Source organism: Triticum aestivum, chromosome 2B (assembly GCF_018294505.1).
Source record: "Triticum aestivum cultivar Chinese Spring chromosome 2B, IWGSC CS RefSeq v2.1, whole genome shotgun sequence".
NCBI classification, from domain to species: domain Eukaryota; kingdom Viridiplantae; phylum Streptophyta; class Magnoliopsida; order Poales; family Poaceae; genus Triticum; species Triticum aestivum.
Window position 1 is genome coordinate 21,344,100 of NC_057798.1, and position 15,483 is coordinate 21,359,582.

General features: G+C 46.0%; 1 protein-coding gene across 1 annotated transcript; it reads right to left on the reverse strand.

The window, feature by feature from the left end:
* Positions 1-10,567: 10,567 nt before the first annotated feature.
* LOC123040060 (acetylserotonin O-methyltransferase 1-like) lies at positions 10,568-15,230 on the reverse strand. The gene is made up of 2 exons (XM_044463003.1): positions 14,382-15,230; positions 10,568-10,929 (listed from the first exon to the last, which is right to left on the reverse strand). Exons 1-2 carry the CDS (start codon positions 15,174-15,176, stop codon positions 10,627-10,629), a joined length of 1,098 nt encoding a protein of 365 aa, XP_044318938.1. The 5' UTR covers positions 15,177-15,230; the 3' UTR covers positions 10,568-10,626.
* Positions 15,231-15,483: the final 253 nt, after the last annotated feature.

Below are 15,483 nucleotides of genomic sequence, written 5' to 3' on the forward strand. Positions count from 1 at the left end.
CACAGACTTTTAGCAAACTAAACAACGTTGGTCCATGACGTTGATACGTGACGTACAAAGTCTAGCAATGTAATAAATGTATGCATGGGTAACTTTGCTAGTACGCTGCCTACCGGAAAAAACAATAGTTTATTAGGTGATACTCCCTCCATTTCAAAATGTAGTGCATATAGATTTTTTGAAAACTCAAACTTTGTAAACTTTGACCAAGTTTCTAGAGAAAACTATTTATATCTAGAATACCAAATATATAATATATGAAACTACATCTTCTGATGAATCTAATGATATATGTTTTGCATTCAAGATGTAAATGTTTTTCTCCACAAACTTGGTCAAAGTTTGTGAGGTTTGACTTTTTTTATAAGCTGTATGCATTACATTACGGAACCGAGGGAGTATTAGTTTAGACATTTCCTTTTTTTTTGTTTGAGGTAATGCACGTTTGCTTCTCTTTTTCTTTCCGTGTTCTCTTTTAACAGCATGGACATTTTCTTTTTTGGTGTAACACGTTGCACTCTTGGGCCCATTGGATATCTTTTTAAGCGTACAAACATCTAAAGATGATTCGGTGGAGTTCCCCTATCTCATTTAATCCTACACGCACAATTAAGATTTAATGGTTATATTAAAATAGTCTTTGAGGGTTAATGTGAAGGCTCGTATGGTGCTTCCAATTAGTAAATACTCCCTCTGTAAAGAAATATAAGAGCGTTTAGATCACTACTTTAGTGATTTAAACGCTCTTATAAAAGTTTACAGAGGGAGTACTATTCATCAACCCGTGCACCTGCACGGGCTAGTGACTTTAAGTCGAACAACTTGGCGTTGACATTGTTTAGCCAATGAATCAACACACAGACATAATCACTGGCGCACAAATTTGATGTATGTCCAGTACAAAATGAGGAAATAATACCTAATTCATGGTAGTAATCCGAAAAAGTCTGTAAACAATCTAAGTTGAAAAAATTATTGGCAAAAATGATACATGGTTGAGAAAATAGAAAGATACAAATTGAGTAATATTTGGTAAAAGGGCACGTTTCTTGCAACCGTAAATTTAGTGCCAGTTAGCTTTATCAATTTTAGATAATAAGGATTCAGTTTTTGTTGAGAGATAATTAAAACATATAGTTCTGCCCTTCAAAATAGTGTAATCCGTTACCCTTTATCCATGGGCATGCAGTATTATATATGGTTGTGAGTGTACATTCTTTAGTCAATATCGAAATTCTTATTCATTGGAGTGTTGATTCTTTATTGAACGATGAATTAAATGGTTACAAAACTTAATTATGTGCTAGTTTATTCTCTGAGCTGTGCAATTGGATGACACATATATTTTTAATTGGTGACCGAACCAAACCATAGAAAATAGTCGAGAAAACAATGCATTTTATCAGATCCTAAAGAGAGTAAAAAATAAAAAATATTCCCAACAAAAAAATTACTTTTTTCTTTAGTGTGTATCCCAATTTTTTTATGTTTTTATGGTACAAATTAAAACAAAATTGTGCATTAGTCAGAATTAACTCTATCGTTTGTGCCAAAAAGAAACTCTTATCTATCATGTATCACTTGTGTGCATGTATTATATACTATGGCTGAATCCTATACACATATCCATGCAAATTCGCTATGTATGACTGCTGGTAAATATACTTGCTAAGTAGTAATATTAGACCAGTCCGATCAATCTATGGAGACGTGTTGGCATGGGAGTACTTTTTATTGCTTTTTCTCCGTGGCAAAGGTAATTTGGTTCTTTTGGACTGTTCGTAGAACTACTTGCTAAGTAGTTACATTTGGCCAATTCGATCAATTTATGGAGATGTGTTTTTCTTTCTGAACCTAATTGAGACGTGTTGGCATGGGGGTATTTTTTAGTGCTTTTCCTTGGTTATAGAGGTAGCGTGTCTCCTTTGGACTGTTATACGTAGAGCATATAGATGTCTTTTTATCTTAGTCATTTATTAAATAATCCTATGGTTATTATTCTTGTTTCTCTAGAATTAACGTGGAGCCTCGTATGGTGCGTCTAATTAGTAAATATAAGATAAGATATAATATTTTGTGCCATGTGTGAAATGCTCCACAATGGTTTGTCTTTCCTTAATTCTTACAAGTGTTATGGACTGTCTATCTGAACTACTATAAGTATGAGTGCATATAACCTTATATTTATTTATGTTCCTATCAATTTAGGCTACTCCCGCATATAACAGTTAGAATGACCTACAATAACCATATAATTCTTGATTCTAGCTTCTTGCGTCATGGACGTAATGGGTCATCTAGTATGGTAGAGCTATACGCATAGTTTGTATACATTTATTGACAAAGGGCAATGTATTAATATCAAGATAATATCAATTATAACCAGCCTCTACAATGACATAATATCAATACCTAGTCGAGACATCGATAAAGCCAACACAGCCAAAGACTTGCAACATACCCACCATTCACCGTCTTTTGACCACAAATGAGCCAAGAGAAAGATTCTTCAAAAAGAACCCCTCCAAAATGGAAACAACAAGCAAACGCTGACCTCAAAGGATTGAACCACTACGGGTCCACACTATCTGTCGGGGATATACCCCGCGGTATGGCCCGGCCGGAGTCGTAAACCGGCCGGGACTTGGTAAACCGGCGGATGGTAAACCGGCAGACAGTTAAGATAGATGGCTAAGACAGACGGTAAACCGGCAAGTGTTAAACCGGCAGAGTTGAGACAGATGGTAGCACCGGCAGGTGTTGTTAAACCGGCAAACAATGTTAAACCGGCACACAATGTTAAACCGGCAGGTGTTGTTAAACCGGCAGACAATGTTAAACCGGCAGACGTTGAGAAGCCCAGGAAAGGAAGTCAAAATAGTTCAAGTTAAAGTCCGAGTTGGACTCCACATGTAACCCGCCCCTTCAACATATATAAGGAGGGGCAGGGCACCCCAAAGAGGGACAAGCAAGAAACAATCTCTAGGGCTAGACACAACTAGAGGAGAGCCGGTTTACGGCGACTCCCTCGTGATGATAATGAAATCTAGCCTCAAACATCATGTAGGGTTTTTACCGGATGATGTTTCCCGGGGCCTGAAGCTGTCTAAACCCTTGTCTTGTGTTGCGTCTCTCGATTCCGCTCAACCCCTCTCAAGCTACCACATAGATGCGTTGGCCTCGCGACTAAGTCCTCACACTAAGGACATCTGACGTGTTAATTCCACGACAGTTGGCGCCCACCATGGGGCTCGCGCACGGTGGTGTTGAGTTCTTGGAGGGATCTCTTCGAGGGATCGAGAAGTTCGTGATTTTTCGGATGAAGAAGAGCCGGGTTGAAAAGATCTGTGTCAACTTCAAAATTTATAATCTAGGAGGTCTGAGAAAATTAAGATCTGTGTGCGCCGTTGCATGCAAGCAGGCGATCCGCCGTGGCCGGATCACCCTTTTCCTTCATCGCTGCGAGATAGCCAAGTGCAAAGGAGGTTTTCATCTACACGTATCAAAGTTATCAAAATACGGTTGCTTTGTTTGATTCGCCGAATCGCCGCCGCTACGCACAGGAGTCGCCAAGACCGATAAGCAAACAGTTGTCCGTATCAAGATCCAATCCGGAGATTTCTTTTTCCGTCGAGATTGAAGCGAATCGGCTGCACCGAACGCTTACGTATTTTGGTGTCTTCTACTGCCACCCCTGAGGATAGGGCGACAAAAACAAACATATCAGCAGGAGTTGTCGGCATCAGTTAGAAGATAAGGTGTTGAAAGGAAAGAGCGCGAGGAGTTGATCCCGTGAAAGGAAAGGACAAGTTTTTTGGCTTCGGTGCGTCGCACTGCTGCTCCATGCTCAAGTCGAAAGCTCCAAGTCCCAAAGCAGTTTTTGCTACTAGTCCACGTGAGTATACAAAAATAAACGGGCAAAGGAGTAACATCTCAAAGGCACAAGGATCTGAGGTCAAGACAAATTTCCACCGCCCCGCCGTCTCAAAAACGCTCTAATCAAGGAGAGTATATTGCATCAATTCAATAAATTAGTACTACTTTCTCTCCTGGAGATCAAGAAGCTACCATTGCTTTGCGTCATCACACATCAACGCAAACATCAGCTATTATATTTAATTGATGCCCAAGGCAAATACAGCTGCAGTACTTGCGTCAAACCGCCTCCATCTTGCACTGATCGGGGCCTCCGTCTCCGAGCGGGTCTTGCTACTACGGCCGTGTGGCCGCAGCCTCTGCCGAGTCACCACAGAACTCGCTGCCACCACCGATCTTGGTCAAGTCACCACACTTCGCAGGCCTCCTCTCGCTGGACCTTCCCAACGCGGTTACCAGTGCACCTTTCACTACTTCGGCTGTGCCATGAGCCGCCCTGCTACCTTCACAACACTTAAACCGCCATAGACGCCATGGCCCTGACCAGCACCGTCCCGCGCGGTTCGCCCCGCCAGGTTGCAGCATGCACCTCTGTTCGCAGAACCGGCCATGGCCGTTCCCGCTGAGCACCAGACTGGCCCTACTATGGTCCTAAACCGCCTGCCGGCTCTGCAAAGTCGTCGGCCGCCGCCCATGAGCCGACGTCTCTGCTGAAAAGCTGTCACGGACTCGCGCATCAAACCGGTCCGTTGCCTTAGTCCGCCACTGGCTCGCTGCAACTCGCCTCCCTTCACCGGCCCAGAGCTACCACTCGTTGTTGCATCCTCTCCTTCCTTCGCCGTGAACCAGCCGCAGACCGGCTTCAGGTGCTGCCTCCGTCAGCCACCTTGCGACGCCACCCCCTCCGAGTCGCCGCCGTGGCCACTCTGCGAGCTGCTGCTACCGCCGCCGGACGGCCCTTCGCGTCTTCCATGCGCGGCTAAGGCCTAGAGCTACCCCGCGATCCGCTTTGTTCGACCTCGGCATGAACCACCGCTCCCGCGGCCATGATTTTCCTGGAGCACAGCCTCGGCCAAGTCGCCGCGCTCACCTACACCTCTCCTGCCTATGCATCCGGCCGTCCCTGCTACGGCTGTACATCTCCGGTGCTCTTCTACTAAAGCTCCACCTCGCCTCACCGGCTCACCACCTCGGCACAAACCGCCATCGCTAAAGTAAAGAAGACGACAGGGATTTGGATGGGCCCGGCGCTGATATGACCCGGATATCGTGCCTCGACCTTGCCGGATTGATAGGGGGCGGCCAGAGCGTGCCACGACCCGCCGTCCGTCTTGTCCTTCGAACCGGCAGGGCCTCGAGCCGTTTTCACCATCACGGACGCGCTTCCGAGGCGTCGGCCCTGATTCGCCACCTCGGGCCGGCCCTACCCCGCCGCCGGGTCACATCCTCAAATCGCCCCGCTGACCCGCCGGCTGGTGCAGTCGCCACGCGCCTTCACCAAGCGCCTGCGCTCGCATCCGAACCACCCCTGCGACCTGCAATGCCGCACCTTGGATTCGCCTCCTCCGTCGCCGTAAGTCACCACGGCCGAGAGGCCCCGCAGCCCCCGCTTCGTCGCTGCCTCGCGCAGATGTGACCGCGATGCCCTGCCTTCACTGATGTTGCCGGCTTGACTGATGGCCGTGGTCTCAACTCTGAACCGCCATCACCACGAGGCGCCGGTCGTTTCCTTCTGCCGCTTTACCTCGCCGGGTTATACCGCAGCCCGGCCTTGCTTCCTCGCTCTCGCCTCTGCCTTTGCACTGCGTCTGCCCTGTGTATTAGCGCCGTCGGCATGAGCCGGTTTGAAGCGCTCCTACTGCAGCCTCAAGTTGCCGCCGAGGCTTGTGTTCGAGCTCCTTGCTCCGCCTCTGCGCGCGCCCAGCATGACCGAGAGATGGGGGACAATGAGATGCAGAGAGAAAATGGTGTGCTGGTACTCTTGATGAAGAGATTAGGCGAGAATGTGTGGATGAGGACCACGGGATAAAGTGATGAGCTGGGAAATAATTTCAAGCGCCTTTGTATTATCTTCTGGTTCTAAGGCCGCAGTGAAAAAAGTGGTTACTGACCACGTGATGGCCAGAGTAAAAATAACCCGGGCTATGGCGTTGTCTACAAGAAGAGGAATGGTATGGCTACCTGAAATCGGTCAATTAGGTTGACTGACTCGCTACTAGCTAGCTTTGGATGATGGGTCAACCACGGCCTCCTGAGCCGCCCGTGGACGTCGCCTCTCTGACTTATGTAAGGATAAATAGGGGAGGAAAGCAACCGTCCGCGTTCATTCGACAAAAAGAAAATACCAGACGGCCAGTTCACGCGTCCGCACTGGTTTACAATATGGAGGACAACTTGCCCACCCGCACCGGCCCATAATATCGCAGCCGACTCATCTGTCTGCTCCTACGGTGGATTCACCCATGATTGATTTCCGCTTCACCATGGTGATCATCAACTCCGCGGTGGATAACTACTGGCCTGGCGTATCAGGTAAAATTCATCTAGTATATTTTTATATTATGTATTGCTTTCTTTAAAAGAGCAATTACTCTGGCTTGCAAAGTTATCTAAATGCAGGACCTTAAACCGCCATATGGGTGCAAATTTAAAGGCCGTCAGAAAATATCCGGCTTAGAAAGAAGGATTCTGGTTTAATATCTGGTTTAAGGTAAATTTATCTCCCACCAGTTCAAGAAGAATTTATCTCTTGCAAAACGTTAAAGGTTGCCGAAGAGGACCTGCTACCCTGACGCGCGGTTCAAACATGGGTATCCTGCCTTATGGGCTCATCTTCATATGATCACTTGGGGGCTTCCTGTTCAAACATAGGTGTGTTCATCGAAGAGAACATAGCGTTACTACCCTCTTGATCCGGCTATCAAGCCAATATTATCATAAGAGCACAGCTCTGGTTACTTTGGTAATCCGGCTATCATGCCACAACAAAGCTTGGGAGCTTCACACCCAAGGGGCCAAAGAAAGTTTGTTGCCATGCACAGCTCAAACATAGGCACCCAATGAGCACAGTTCATCACGTTACTTGGGGGCTCCTTGTGTCAAATACCAAGGAGTTTGAATGGACCCTTGTAGCCGGGTATCGACCCACGGCTTGGAAGCCTGGTATATTTACCTAAAACCCCGGGTTAACCCGCCTTCATCAAGTAAGACACTCCTATCCAGGTCATCCTGGCACGGCCCTCCGAACGTTTGACAGTTACTCTCATTGAGACCCTGCACTTGTCAAAGTTAAAACGGTGATTGGTTAGTTGGAGGTCCATCTTAAAAGGCTTTGTTAAATGGTTCAACTCAGCAGCCTGACAGCCCACAAAAAGCCTCGAATTTGGGCCTGGCAGCCCCCAAAAAGCCTCGACTACACGGTTTTATTTGCCTTTGTCAAGATTTTTATCTTTTGATAAATTTTATGTTGAATCGGTGTCTATTGACCCGTCATGACTATCAGTCATCAAATTAACCCGGTGTTCATTAACCCGGCTCGACTTTCAACTACAAGTTGTCAGTACATAATCACTTATAATCCGGTGTTTATTGACCCGGCCTGGCTTTGGACTATAAGTCGCCAGCATATATTTGGATTGCGCCATTGGAATTATGCTCTTATAAATCATTGGGTATATTATTCAAATAGCCAACATGGCTGGAATTCTATTATGGTTATTAATAACCAGTATTATGATTAAGGTTTTCAAAGTCGCTTTAGCGCAATGGCTATCATATTATCAATGGATATGATTTTTATTCTACAATTGAAGGAATAGTCCCGAGTTGCTGCAGGCTTACAACCCGGCACTTGGGGGCTACATTATTTAAGTTGAGATTACATCAAATATGCAAGTCTCATGTCGCTGCAAGCATGCACCATGACACTTGGGGACTAATGCAAAGTCATTCTTTGTTCATCTTATTGAAGACCCGACTCATCACATTATAATGAGCCGGCCCTTGGGGGCTACCAATTACTCTTGTCAAACAAATTCAAGGTACAAAGCTTTTTATTCATTATATTGAAGGGTCCACCGTTCAGTTGGTAAAGCACAAGGCTCTTAACCTTGTGGACGTGAATTCAAGCCCCATGATGGGGGTTACATCATATGATGTTATTTTCATTGAAGTATATATCAAAGTCCCAGCTCAATATTATCTTACTGAGCCGGCCCTTGGAGGCTACACATCATTGCTCAAATCTACATGATTATATTTACAAAGTCCCTGCTCATTATTGCATAAATGACCCGGCACTTGGGGGCTACATATGTGGAATACTCAGTTCTGACTAGTGATTGAGATGAATAAACTGGATTTCTTCAAGATTGTGATATTTATATTGAAGCAAGTCTTAAGATGTTGCTATGCTACCTTCTTAAGACTTGGGGGCTACAAGTCATAAGCATATAAGAGGTATATTTTCAAAGCTGATGTCAACAAACAATTATGATCTGGTGCCATCAATATTTGTAAACCGGTCAAGTTTTACATTCTTAAACCGGCTGAAGATCAGATGAGTATTTCAAGGACCAAAATTGTTTTTAAGCATTGAGAGCTGAATCAAAGGAGTTATTCTTCACAATATATTTTCTATGAGAAACCAATATCAGCAAATTGATTATGAAGCTGGTCTATTTAACCGGATTTTCTAGAAGAAGGAAGTGACAAGGACTTAAGGATGATCAGGATCAGTTTAACATGGATAAATCCAAATTAAACTGGGGGATAATGTCGGGGATATACCCCGCGGTATGGCCCGGCCGGAGTCATAAACCGGCCGGGACTTGATAAACCGGCGGATAGTAAACCGGCAGATAGTTAAGACAGATGGCTAAGACAGAAGGTAAACCGGCAAGTGTTAAACCGGCAGAGTTGAGACAGATGGTAGCACCGGCAGGTGTTGTTAAACCGGCAGACAATGCTAAACCGGCACAGAATGTTAAACCGGCAGGTGTTGTTAAACCGGCAGACAATGTTAAACCGGCAGACAATGTTAAACCGGCAGACGTTGAGAAGCCCAGGAAAGGAAGTCAAAATAGTTTAAGTTAAAGTACGAGTTGGACTCCACATGTAACCCGCCCCTTCAACATATATAAGGAGGGGCAGGGCACCCCAAAGAGGGACAAACAAGAAACAATCTCTAGGGCTAGACACAACTAGAGGAGAGCCGGTTTACGGCGACTCCCTCGTGATGATAATGAGATCTAGCCTCAAACAGCATGTAGGGTTTTTACCGGATGATGTTTTCCGGGGCCCGAAGCTGTCTAAACCCTTGTCTTGTGTTGCGTCTCTCGATTCCGCTCAACCCCTCTCAAGCTACCACATAGATGTGTTGGCCTCGCGACTAAGTCTTCACACTAAGGACATCTGACGTGTTAATTCCACGACACTATCCCTGTTAATAACTATCTTTCCCAGACACTCCATTTTGGTCCACAAAATTGAGAGATGACGGCTTATGACCAACCTCCTCGGAATAGTGTTTTTGTGTTGGATCATTGTTTGACCCACCACGGAAGCTTAGCTAATATCATATTGTTACGTTTGTACTAGTGCTAGTTATATTATATTATATTGAATTGATATTTCTTTACATGTGTGTTGGACATGCATGATTGCCAGTATAAGACTAGAAGGTAGTGTGAGCCATTCTAGAGACAAACAATTTTTTCCAATGGTGAATTAATATTACTTTACTTTTTCTCTGTTGGCCAGTTTAGGTGGGTAGTTCGTAGTAGGAAAGGCGTGCATGAGTTGGCCTTAATCTTGTAAGTATACTATCGTGATGATTGCAAATGGCAAAGTCTTGCAATGTATTATTGCCACTAAGGTTAAATATTTGTGTTGGGCCTCCAATGAAATCATGCAATACAATAGTATGTCATCTTGGTTAAGGCAATTATTTGTCTTACAATTAGAACTTGGATGATGCAGAGGGTATCTCGATCTACAAGTGGGTTATTAGCTATAGAGTCGGGGAGGGTATCATTATATAGAATTACGGACGTACTGCTTATATAACATCAGCTCATTACACACAATCTAGCATGAGCATGAGATATTTAAGATGCAGTTTTTCACATGACTACGTTATTTGCCGTCTTCTTTTCTTATGGAGAGTTACACTTGCTGAATCTATCAACCCCGGTGCAGTTTTTAGCATAAGAAAACACTTTCACCAACTATTTTTTTATTTTAAGTTATTATTTATTCTGAAAGTAGAAAAACATTACCTATCACATTATTTTACTCGTTAGTTCTACTCAACGAAACCACCATTGTCGGGTTGCCAGGCAGACCTTCAGTGGTGTCCGGCCACAGACTACTTTTCTTTAGTGGCGGGTTGCCATGTTTGTCCAATAATCATATGATTCTGCAGAAGTACTCCAAAGAAACAAAAGGAGTGGCTATTTCAACCACTAGTATTTTCCTATGAACAAGATAGAAACAGAACAACAACAATTTTTAAAATATCGTAAAAAGATTGTAGTCCTGCTTGGTCTAATAAAACCCAATCATCGATCTCACCATGATATATAATTTCATAAAATACAGTGACAATTTCTAGAGACGATTACACTTAAAATAATATTAGAAAGGACAACACACATACAGTTCATGCACACATACGTAGAACGTGTCGGCCTTCAGGTATGTGTGCAACTTATTATCATGCCAATTAATATGGTATAGTTCACCGAGCTTTCATGGGTAGATCTCAATTACTGAGTAGGGACCCAATACTGGCAGAATTTTGTAATCATCACTGAAGCCAGCATCAGAAAATATCCTCTTCCACTCAATTTCATCTTGTTCCACCCCGGTGATATACATCATGAACGAGTTTTGTATGGCTTCCATCTCGTTGATTTTTCTATCGCCATTTGCAGATCCTCTTACCATATCTATAATTATCACCTTTCCTCCAGCATTTCTGGCAGGGATGGCTTCCTTGCAACGTTGAAGTATTTTGACGCAGTCGTCGTGACCCCAGTCATGCAAAATGTTCTAGGAGATATACATATAGAAACAATTTAGAATAAAAAAAGAAAACAATTTAGTGGAAGAAGAAAAAGGAAACATTAATTTCATTATAAGGATTTATTGTGCTACTTTTACATGAAAATGTGATTATAAAGTTATAGGAGTAATCCTATGAATTATATTTAAAGTATTTTTTGTGTTGTAGTCCCTTAATTTATTCTATCAAAGCTTCAAACCAGTTAATATCATCTTCCATGGATTACTAGTTTTCCCCCATGCATCCAACCCATTACACTACTCATTTGACAAGCCAGAGACCAAAGGGCATGTTTCCCAGGAATAGGTCGTATATATGTGAAATATTGTTTATAATGCATGCGCGTATTCTGCCCAATCCTACGCTCCGGCCGCTTAATTAGACCGACGCGCTAACCAGGTCGAAGTGCGCGGGCGACGTGGGAAAAATCAATCATAACACTTACAACCAAAACTGCTCTATGTGTAACATCGTTGTCTTAGTGTCGGTAAAAAAACTTATGTCTATTACTACCTACATTTAATCTATTACTGGCAATGAATAGGGATGAAACCTTCATCTCTCGCTGCTGGTAAAAGACATAGGTCCATTACCATTCATACTTATTATAGAGCCGGTAAAAAACCAAGGTCCATTACATTCAGACTTACTATATTACTAGCAATGAGTAGCCACTGTTTTACATCTGGTAAGAAAACTAGGACCATTACCATCCGTGCTTACTATATTACTAGCAATGAGTAGTGACGCAATATCAGAGCAACACATGGTAATAGAAATAAATAAAGCGCGTTACTTTATTTTGCACATGCCGTTACCCTCAAAATCTTCCTTCTCCGCCACTCACACACCCGCGAGTGATTAGGAGCAGCGGTCGGCGCGTAGATTACCTAAAAATGCGCACACACTCAGAATAGCGCAGCCGTATACGCGTATTTATCTTAGCGTATGCTCCGGCCGCTCGATCGAACCAGTCAGTATAGGCGCTAAGAGCATCTCCAGCCGCGCCCCCAGAACAGCCTCCCGAGGTGCTTTTCTCGCGTCAGCGCCGAAAAAACGGTCCAGTCGCGCCCCCAGGAGCCCGATTTTCGCTGGCCTGGGCCGAAATCAGCGCCGGCAGACCCAGGCCGAACCCGGCGCGCTGGGGGCGCCTGTGGGCGCCGGGGCAAGTGATTTTGGCGCGAAACAGACGCGGAACCGCCGAGTCAGCGAGACGGGCGCTTTGTCGCCCTCATCGCCTCAGTTTCCGCAGGAATCAATGCCAAGGCTGCCGCCGCCGGTCAGCCTTGCCATTGATTCCTCACGGGCGGCGCGTCACTGGGCAGCGCGGCGATGCCTCCCCTTCCGCCACGCGTACACACGTGCCCGCCTATTTAAGCCGCCGGCCTCCCTCGCCACTGGCCACACCAGCCTAGACGCCGAGCTCTCCCTCTCCAGCGCGCCACCGCCGAGCCCTCCCTCTCCCCGTACGCCGCCGCCGAGCCCTTCCCACTCCAATCACTCACTATCCCGATGGCCGCACGTTTCCCCGGCGACTCTGCGGCGGCCAATGGCTTCGGCCGCCGCTCGCTCCACGAACAGGAGTCTTGGCTCCTGTTCGAGGCCAACATCTCGGCGCCGCCGGACATGCGCACCGGGACGACGGGGTTGAGGCTGAGCAACGGGGAGTGCCCGTTCCCCCGTTGCCCGACGCCACGACGCGCCCCCACTACTTCGCCGCCAATGGAGCGGGAGAGCTAGATCGCCGCCCTGCGGCGCTTCGAGCAGCGCCGCCGGGTCCGCGAAGAAGGAGGAGTCGTCATCCTCGACGACAGCGACGAGGACGACGCGCCGCCGCCGCCGCCACCAGTCCGCCACGGCGACGCCGGGCAGGGGTCCAGCAGGGGCGGCCGCGTCAAAGAGGAGAAGGCCGACGGCGGCGGCGGCGATGATGGCGGCGACGAAGGCGACTACTCCGCTTTCAGTGATTTCTTTTTTTAGTTTATGTTTGTAAACGCGTCGCGAAACAATATATGCCAAAGTTTGCCAAAATTTAGACTTGTTTTCACCGAACTTCGCTGAACTTATTGAATTTTAAAAAAAATCAGACGCGTCTGGGGGAGGACCTGGGCCAACGACTGGGGGCCAACTCGCCCCCAGGCCCTTTTTTAGCGTCGGCTCGCCCCCAGACGGCGATTTTAGGCGCCCCCTGAGGGGCCAACGGCTGGAGATGCTCTAATTAGCCGAACCCTGCGCGTTCGTCCAAACCCCGCGGGCTCGTTCATGAAATTTCTACCGTAACAACTTACGACCAGAGTCCACCGCTTCGTCAGGGGTCAAACCATTAATGACTCACTGCATGGTAACGAATTACTACCCCATCCATCTTTTTTACTTCTGCCAATTAGTGAGCATGTAGTAATTTTTATCATGTAGTAATTAGGGATCAAACCATTGATGACTCATGTAGTAATTCGTTACTACATGTAGCAATTAGGGATCACACCATTGATGACTCACTACACTGCATGATAAAGAATTACCATCCCATCCATTTTTTTACTACTTCCAATTAGTGAGCATGTAGTAATTCGTTACTATATGTAGAAATTAGGGATCAAACCATGGATGACTGTAAAGAATCCACGTCCATTACCACCTATACTTAATCTATTACTGTCACTCATTAATGACCTCATAGTCGGGATGTCGTGACCATGCATGGTAACAAAATTAAACGTGTTACTTTTTCTTGCACACAACATTACCCTCAACAAATTAGTGGCGGAGAGGAGGCCTTCCAGACGCGACCTGCCCGCTTAATGAGGAATGGCCGGAGCGGCAAGCATTCTGCACGCTCGCTCACGATAGCGCCACCGTATGTGTGTGTGCGCGCGTGCACACACACACACATAGATATATGTTTTGTTTTCACCGTTGTTTTCTCCCTCAAATCGTTCTGTTCAATCATGAGCGTTTACACACACATAGATATTCGTTTTGTCTTCACCCTTGTTTTTTCCCTCAAATCTTTCTGTTCAATCATGACCGTTTTCGGGTAGAGCATAATATTTGTACAGTTTCCTCAGAATGGATAAAGTTACATAATTTTTGTCCACGGATAAAATTTGAAGTGGGGTTATTCTATTATTTTCATCATCTACTGGTAATTGTGGCAACATAAGAGTTTCGAGTGCTGTATAATGCATTCCTGTCATTAAATATGGGTATATGTGTCTTTTCTTATGGCTAGTAGGCCCTGGATATCTAAGTACTACTGCGTACTGTGAAGGGAGGAACTAATACCATTTTAGTTTATTTCCTTTTTGCACACTTGATCACAATCGAAATAAATGTGACACCTGTTGTCGACCAGTTTTGAGTGAGTAATAAGGGTGCAATGAATCACATGTGAGACACTGATGAAGAGACCGTGCGCTTGATATGGATGGGTATATACCTTGAGTAAGACAGCATCGGCGGATGGAATGGATTCAAACATGTCACCGGCGACGAAACTCAGGTTGTCATCACGGGCGGCGGCCTGCCCGGCAACGACAACGTGAGGAAGGTCCATGACTGTGCACTTGATGCGCGGGAAAGCCTTAGCAATCACTTGTGTGCCCGCGCCATTGCCACCACCTACATCGACGAGCGATCTGAGACCGCGGAAGATGCGGCCCTTGTCGACAATAATGACCTCGAGGAAGACCTGGCTATCGGCGGCCATGGAGTTGTTGAGGACGTCGTTGAACCTGGCGTCCTTGCTCACCATCTCCCACTGGGAGCAGCCATGTGCGAGCTCGAAGAGGGAGGCGGCGCCGGTGGCCTCGGGCTCGGTCCTGAACCATTCAGGCATGCTGAAGAAGGAGGAGACGACGAGAGGGTTGACGCAAAAGGGAACCATAGGGGACAGGTTGCACCAGCCGACAAGGAAACGGCAGGCCGTGGTTAGCCCATACACCACGGTGTCACCATCCCCGGCGCCGGCAGTGGCGGTGAAAATGCCAGAGGTGGTAAGCAGTTCCATCACGCGCTGGAGGTCGGCAACCTTACCGGGATGTACCTTTGCGTCTGCCTCGATGTTGGCGATGGTGGCGGTGCCGCCGCGGCGATGGATGGCCTCGGGGATGCCTAGATCAACCACACACCTGAGCGACATGGATTTGACGTAACCGAGCATGTGGTTTTGGAGCTCGGCAAGAGCTTGGAGCAACTCCTGCGGGCTCACTTCGGCCAAGAGCTTAAGCGTCATGTTGCCTAGGCCTTAAGCTGACAACTCTTTTGTTAGGCTGCTTAAGCTACACAACTTCACTGCAAATGAAAGCTCGATGTGCGTGTACTCCTTGCCTTGCCAATGGCTTTTATACACGGCCAACTGGTTAGTGTTGGAACATATTGTCCTCACTTCTCTAACTGTTCAGATCAGCTCTTGGTTTCTACAGATACAAATAAAATTTGTGACACAAAAAAATCTAACTACCAAGGTATGACCATAACTTTAATTTTAAGAAAATAAATAAAGAAGGTAAATGTACTTGCGACCAATAGAAAACTAGAGA